The 8,138-nt window shown below is 40.0% G+C and overlaps 1 protein-coding gene across 1 annotated transcript; it reads left to right on the forward strand.

Annotated features, from left to right (window-relative positions):
- Window positions 1–568: 568 nt before the first annotated feature.
- On the forward strand, window positions 569–7,829 carry LOC146612910 (uncharacterized). The gene is made up of 5 exons (XM_085378350.1): window positions 569–731; window positions 2,245–2,454; window positions 3,554–3,766; window positions 4,223–4,450; window positions 6,865–7,829. The coding sequence occupies exons 1-5, from the start codon at window positions 569–571 to the stop codon at window positions 7,827–7,829; spliced, it is 1,779 nt and encodes a 592-aa protein (XP_085234476.1).
- The last annotated feature ends 309 nt before the right edge of the window (window positions 7,830–8,138 follow it).

Consider the following 8,138-nt stretch of genomic DNA (forward strand, 5'->3'; position numbering starts at 1 on the left):
ACTGGGAGGTGGAGTGGGGGAGTATGTGTAGCAATCACATACAAGAATATTATCTGTCTCAGGTCCTCGTTCCTCCAGAGTAGGAGTGTACCTGGATCACAGAGCAGGTATTTTGTCCTTCTACAGCGTCTCTGAAACCATGACTCTCCTCCACAGAGTCCAGACCACATTCACTCAGCTGCTTTATGCTGGACTTTCTCGTTACAACGCTGGAGACATTGCTGAGTTCATTAAAATGAAATCGACCCTTTTCTGTTTATTAAATGTACTATTGTCTGTGTTTCAAAGAAACAGAAAACACTCTAATTCACGAAGCTTTCATAATGTTTTGAGCTTTGATCTATATTTTAATGTTAAATGATAAATTCTTTATCCAGGTTTCTCCAAAGTACCAGACTTTATGTCAGGACTTGATTTTTGTTAGACTGACCTGATGAGGGCAGTATTACGCCTTTGATACTTCCAGCTTAAGATCGAAGAAGAATAGCGGAAATGACGTCACTGAGCGCTTGCATCGCGAGTTATATTTGAAGACTTTGATTTGGCGGTATCAGTTGTTGTCGCAATAATGTCTTCAGTCCAGTATCTGCGAGAGGTTATCAAGGAGACATTAACTGCTGCCGCAGAACAAATCTTCTCAGAGTTTGAAAAAACGATCGTCCGGTATGAGGAGGAGATCCGTCAGCTAAGACCGCTGGATATCAGACCCGGGATAAAGTCGCACAATACAGGTGTGTAAATTTGTGGAGGAATGGGGGTTGCGGGATCCTTGCGGGAACTCAACTCTGCTTAGATTTTACCATGTGCGCTTCACACTACCGTAACTTATCGACTATGTAAGCTAGAAAAAGAAATTACAGGGTTACTGAAAGAAGAGAGGCTGAGTTTTACGGGGATGTTTGGTGTCCCTACGCACTGCTCCCCGGGCGCCCAATGGCTGCCCACTGCTTCACTGAGTGAATGGGTTAAATGCAGAGAGCAATTTCCCCACGGGGCTCAATAAAGTACAATAAAGTAAAGACACGAAGAAGAGCTTTACGAAACTTTACGGTGCATCATTAGAAAACACGAGCAGTGACGGTCCAATCACATGTATGGAAAAGTGGCAACGCTCCAAAAAGGCCTCGAAATTTAAAAAACTGAGTGGCCATTGCTCAAAAACTTTATTGTACATATTTAGTATAGTTGATGTTGTGTTACGTTTGTTCCTGTTGAATTAATATTAGGTTTGTAGCTTGAACCTATTCGCTTGAACGTTTAAGACAATATAATTACACAGCAAAGCAAGACAAAGTTCTTCATGTTTCTCGTGCGCGGGAGAGAACCGGACAAACCAGTTGCTCTCGTCCGCTCCCCCGTAACACTGCTCTTTTATTGAGGTTACATGAATATACATAGGTTCATTAACATATGACGTCTACATACAAACAAAGAGTACCGTGTGTGTGTGTGTGTGTGTGTGTGTGTGACCCCATAAATGACTTCCCTAAACCTGCTGGTCTGGAAGTCCAGCAGTTCATCTAAACAAAAGGCACTTAGCCTAAAACAGATATAGCCACGTTTATCCTACCATAAAACAATAAGAGAAGGTACGACCTCTCCCATGCTCCCAGAGTGTTCTGGAATGCAGACTATTAAGGATCAAACCTCTACCAATCTAAAACTAATTATAAAACTCTAAGCATATATAAGTAGATATTTCTAAGCATAAATGACAATCAACAATACAAAACCTAACAATATCAGTTTCCACTTAACTATAAATCTGAAAACAAAAAAACAGTTCCTTTTTTTTCACTTTAAACTGTTGTTTCATTGCCATAACAATACAATAATGTAAAATGAGTGCCAGGGGGCAAAAGTATTCACTTTTAGTTTGATTTCTGGCCAGTTTACAGCCAAAATGACCAAAAATTACCAGGTGGCCTAAATGATGCTTGGTCAATAGCTTTCATGATCATATTCAGATCATGCTGCTGTTCATTTGTTTATTTTGTTTGTTTGCACATTTTGTGACGATCACTGGCGGTCACTTTTAAAAATTAGACCCCAGACGGCTTTAAGGTTATCAGTGTCGCCCAGTGAAAAAATGGCCAGGAGTGAATGTTTCTGTGGCAACATCTGCAAGAACGCAAGAGGCCGTGAAACCATAAGCTTAGTTCTCAACTCCCTTTTAATTGTTCTTGATCTTTCTTGTGATCACATTAGTTACTGATTTCTTCTGTCCCTTTGCTGAACACGAAGGTGATCAGCAGGTCTTTGACCAGGAGAGGAGCTCCAGTCTCCACCAGCAGGACCCAGAGCCTCCACAGACTAAAGAGGTACAGGAGGAAATGTGCAGCAGTGAGGAAGGAGAGCCGCTTGAACAGAAGCAGGAGGCTGAAGAAATTGATGTGTGGACCGGAGAACAGCTGGATTTGTTGTGTAAACCTGGAGTAGAGCTGACCACAACAGGTATGTAAAACTGTAATATACAGATTTCATAATACAGAAATGAATAAGACTCATATTAAAACATCAGGCGATGATATCAGAGTTGACTCCTCAGGAAGAGAGCTCACAATGACACATGCATTACCACCTGGCATACCACCTCACCTAAGACGTGTTTTCTGTTAGCACAGTAAAATAAAAACTGGGTTTAAAATCTTCTGTTGTTTAATAAAAAACAAATTTCCTCCATATAGATTTAAGTCAAGTTGACCCAGAACTGTATGCAGAATGTAGAAAAATACCCACAAGGACCAAGTGTGTGTGTGTGTGTGTGTGTGTGTGTGTGACCCCATAAATGACTTCCCTAAACCTGCTGGTCTGGAAGTCCAACAGTTCATCTAAACAAAAGGCACTTAGCCTAAAACAGATATAGCCACGTTTATCCTACCATAAAACAATAAGAGAAGGTACGACCTCTCCCATGCTCCCAGAGTGTTCTGGAATGCAGACTATTAAGGATCAAACCTCTACCAATCTAAAACTAATTATAAAACTCTAAGCATATATAAGTAGATATTTCTAAGCATAAATGACAATCAACAATACAAAACCTAACAATATCAGTTTCCACTTAACTATAAATCTGAAAAAAACAGTCCTTTTTTTTTTTCACTTTAAACTGTTGTTTCATTGCCATAACAATACAATAATGTAAAATGAGTGCCAGGGGGCAAAAGTATTCACTTTTAGTTTGATTTCTGGCCCGTTTACAGCCAAAATGACCAAAAATTACCAGGCGGCCTAAATGATGCTTGGTCAATAGCTTTCATGATCATATTCAGATCATGCTGCTGTTCATTTGTTTATTTTGTTTGTTTGCACATTTTGTGACGATCACTGGCGGTCACTTTTAAAAAATTAGACCCCAGACGGCTTTAAGGTTATCAGTGTCGCCCAGTGAAAAAATGGCCAGGAGTGAATGTTTCTGTGGCAACATCTGCAAGAACGCAAGAGGCCGTGAAACCATAAGCTTAGTTCTCAACTCCCTTTTAATTGTTCTTGATCTTTCTTGTGATCACATTAGTTACTGATTTCTTCTGTCCCTTTGCTGAACACGAAGGTGATCAGCAGGTCTTTGACCAGGAGAGGAGCTCCAGTCTCCACCAGCAGGACCCAGAGCCTCCACAGACTAAAGAGGTACAGGAGGAGGAAATGTGCAGCAGTGAGGAAGGAGAGCCGCTTGAACAGAAGCAGGAGGCTGAAGAAATTGATGTGTGGACCGGAGAACAGCTGGATTTGTTGTGTAAACCTGGAGTAGAGCTGACCACAACAGGTATGTAAAACTGTAATATACAGATTTCATAATACAGAAATGAATAAGACTCATATTAAAACATCAGGCGATGATATCAGAGTTGACTCCTCAGGAAGAGAGCTCACAATGACACATGCATTACCACCTGGCATACTACCTCACCTAAGACGTGTTTTCTGTTAGCACAGTAAAATAAAAACTGGGTTTAAAATCTTCTGTTGTTTAATAAAAAACAAAAATTTCCTCCATATAGATTTAAGTCAAGTTGACCCAGAACTGTATGCAGAATGTAGAAAAATACCCACAAGGACCAAGTTGGAGTAGCGAGCTGTACGCCTCATAAATTATGACTTTCTGTATGTAAACAGAATTCTTTGCTGTTCACTGCATGAGAGAGAATATTTAAATATCGCTCACATATCTGAGAGACCTGCTCACAGTGTTAATTTTTTCTTGTGTGTTGTGTCCGTCAAGACCTCCCACAGCAACATGATTGTAAGGAAAACTGTAGCCAGGAGAGGAACTCCAGTCTCAACCAGGAGGACCCAGATCTTCCAGAAACTAAAGAGGAACAGGAGGAAATCTCCCTCAATCAGGAAGAAGAGCAGCTTTCACTGAAGCCAAAAACCAAAGACGTCATCGTCTGGACTGGGCAGGAGCTGGACATCATGTGGAACCCTGAAGTAAAGTTGGAAAGAATAGGTATGCAAAACTTTAGACAGACTCAGTTTTGTGTTAAGAAATCTAACTCCTGTTGGATCCTTATCAGACCTCAGAGGTATGTTATAGAGACACATGGAGAATCTAAGGTCCAACTGCAATAAGGAAACATGATGTAATATTCTAAGAGCCAAAATGTGTAGCCCTCACAGTGTCGCCCTTGTCAGGACTGTCCTATGTTGGAAATAATTAAGTTGAGTACAAGAGAGAGGAAGACTCCCTACAATGATTTGACACATCAACTTTTTAATTATTCCTGCATATACATTTTTGCCATTCATATTGTCACTTTCTTTGTCCCTCACGAATTGCAGTCGTCACTCCTTTGCCTGTCCTGCGCCCCTGCACCTGCAGGCGCACTTACAGTGAATATCAAATTTAATAACAGGAAATTAACTAGGCATGTAATACTTTTCTTTCTTTTTTTTGGCCACATTTTTCAAGTGACCTATATTTGACAACAGCATGTTTAAAAAAGAAAAAAGAAAGAAAGAAACTTTAAATTATGTTTTTGGTGTGCCACCAATTAAAACTTTTAACTCGCTCAACCCATCTGGAGTACAAAATGAACAAACTTTGGACAAACTGCCCGAAATGCGTTGACAGAGACATTTCAGGGACTTTGACAGAACTAGAAAAATATAAAGGCTTTAAACAAGATGAGAACTAAGGATGTAACCAAAGCCGTGTGCCGCTTGTGGAGACGTGTCGTGCGAGCAAAGTGCTTAAACACGACTAACTTGCATGAGAACGTACGTGTCCACCATCCTGCTCAGTATGCTCGGCTATCACCAGCTTCTACAGCTCTATCAACAAGCACTTGGGCGCACTCTGAGGAGGGTGCATTTATTTGAAGATGAAAGGGGGTGCTGTTAAAACAGCACTATTTATTTATTTATTTATTTATTATTTTTTGACTCCTTCTATTAGCTCCATCATTAATAGCAAACGTACTCATGGGCAAATAAATAAATAAATTGCCCGTGTAAAAACAATCTCCTATGGGCTCAGCCTATCGTCGATAGTCTATATATGCGTTCAGTCACACAACCCTAATAGTTAGGAAGGATTTTATGTGGCGGTAAGTTCTGCATTTGCTTGTGTGCAGTCGTATGGCATTATTACAGAAAAGTGTCCCATATCCTTTTTAATCAACTCCCACTATGATTTGTGGATAAATAATTCTTTAGCTTGTGTAACACGACCTTTTTCACTCATTCCCAATATGTTTTATTCATATAGGGAAATAATCCCAACAACGGTGTCCTGAAGGGGCTTTATACTGTAAGGTAAAGACTCTACAATATTAGAAAGAAACCACAACAATCGCACAACACCCTGTGTTACGTTTCCCTAAAAGGTCCGGGGGATGAGGGAAAGTAACAAAAAGTGTCCGGGTTGAAAAAAGGAGGTGGGGAGGCAAACTGGTTAAATTGAAGAGTTTTATTAATGTTTCTCTTAATAAATGGTAAATGGCCTGCATTTATATAGCGCTTTACTAGTCCCTAAGGACCCCAAAGCGCTTTACATATCCAGTCATCCACCCATTCACACACACTGGTGATGGCAAGCTACATTGTAGCCACAGCCACCCTGGGGCGCACTGACAGAGCCGAGGCTGCCGGACACTGGCGCCACCGGGCCCTCTGACCACCACCAGTAGGCAACGGGTAAAGTGTCTTGCCCAAGGACACAACGACCGAGACTGTCCAAGCCAGGGCTCGAACTGGCAACCTTCCGATTGCAAGGCAAACTCCCAGCTCTTGAGCCACGATCGCCCCTAATAATTAAACTAAAAGAGCTGGAAAAGCCACTATCACATTTAGAAGACAACAAAACCCTGGAATTATTAGTCAGAGTAATATTTATGAGAATCTCACAGTTTTTGTTATAGCTGAATTTTTGTGTTGTTTTGAAACGGCCCCTAATGTTTGATTATCTTTTTATTTTCATAAATTAGATTTCCTCCATTAAATGATACAAAAACTGAGCAGAAAGCAAGAAGTGAAGTGTTTGAGTTTAAAGTTTCCACCTCATCGATTTTCATTTTATTTTTTTCAGTCAGTTTAAAGAATTCCAGGTTTCCCTTGCAGCATGGAATGGAAAAAAAAATACTTTACGACATTACGGTTTGGGATAAATATTGTTAAATATTTATGTTCTTTTTTCTGAAATGTACGATTCCAAACTTAAATCGATCACAGAAGAAGAGTGTTTTTCATAGGGTTTGTAAATGAGCAGCCAAAATGGTCTCACTGAGTCAGCAAAACAACTTCTCCCCCAACATGCCTTTTATTGGCTTATCTGAGCGACATGCTTACCATGTGGAGACCTGCTAATGGCTAAGGTTACCTTGTAATTTCTCAAATATATGTTTTGTTTTTTTGTCCCTTCAGATTTTCCACAACATGACTTTAAAGAACAGGAGGATCTTTTGCAGATTAAAGGGGAACAGGAGGAACTCAGTACCACTGAAGAGGGAAAACCGTTTGTACGAAAGCAAGAGACTCAAACTTTTCCTGCTCGTAAAGAAAGTGACCAGGGTGAACCAGACCTAAGTAGTGACCAGCTCCTTTCTCACAACTCTCCTGACACAGATCAGGATGAAAACAAGGATGATAACTTACACAGAAATAAGTTGGAGGAAATCGTATCAGAGCTGCCAGTTCAAAATTCCAAGACAGTACATTTATGTGGCACCTGTGGGAAAAAATTTAAAAGGATGGAAAACTTGAATCGACATATGAAAATTCACACAGGTGAGAAGCCACATTGTTGTAGCACCTGTGGGAAAAGATTTACTCTAAAGGCATATTTAACTGAACACATGAAAATTCACACAGGTGAGAAGCCGCATTGTTGTACCACTTGTGGGAAAAGCTTTAGTCAGAAGGGGCAGTTGAATAGTCACATGCGAATTCACACAAGTGAGAAGCCATATTTTTGTAGCATATGTGGGGAAAGATTTAATGTAGTAACAAATCTGAAAATACACATGAAAATTCACACAAGTGAGAAGCCGCATTCTTGTAGCACCTGTGGGAAAAGATTTAGTCGGAAGTCACACCTGACTAGACACATACAAATTCATACAGGTGAGAAGCCGCATTCTTGTAGCACCTGTGGGAAAAGATATAATCGGAAGGAACATTTGAAAATGCACATGGAATATCATACAGGTGAGAAGCCGCATTCGTGTAGCACCTGTGGGAAAAGATTTAATCGGAAGGACCATTTGAAAACGCACATGGAATGTCATACAGGTGAGAAACCACATTGTTGTAACACCTGTGGGAAAAAATTTAGTTCTTCAGTACAGTTGAAAATGCATATAGGAAACCATACTGCGTGCCAAGTTTAATTTTTAGAAAATGTTGATGGTAAAACAAAGTGTTTGGATCTTTGGAAACTCGGCGTCTGACAAAACTTTATTTTCAAAAGGTTTTCAGAAGCTCAATTTCTATGTTTACCTGTGGACAAAAAAAACTAACTTTTTTCTGCCTTTTTTTTTATTTGTGGGCTTTGACTTGGCTAAAGGTTCTCTTTGAACAGTGCTTGAGATACTTTTTGTCTTGATGCAAAAAGAATTTCTCAAAAATACACTAGAGAATATCTGTTTAAAAAATGCCTGTGTACATATCGAGGAATGGAGGGATAGAAGTGACAAAAA

Source organism: Diplotaxodon limnothrissa, linkage group LG18, assembly GCF_057381915.1.
Source record: "Diplotaxodon limnothrissa isolate DT_005_m linkage group LG18, D_limnothrissa_male_GT1.1, whole genome shotgun sequence".
NCBI classification, from domain to species: Eukaryota; Metazoa; Chordata; class Actinopteri; order Cichliformes; family Cichlidae; genus Diplotaxodon; species Diplotaxodon limnothrissa.

Coding starts and splice junctions, on each gene's coding strand:
- LOC146612910 (XM_085378350.1), top strand. CDS start 569: ATGTCTTCAGTCCAGTATCTGCGAGAGGTTATCAAGGAGACATTAACT. Junction 732..2,244: donor GATAAAGTCGCACAATACAG/GTGTGTAAATTT, acceptor CTGAACACGAAG/GTGATCAGCAGGTCTTTGAC. Junction 3,767..4,222: donor AGTAGAGCTGACCACAACAG/GTATGTAAAACT, acceptor GTGTCCGTCAAG/ACCTCCCACAGCAACATGAT.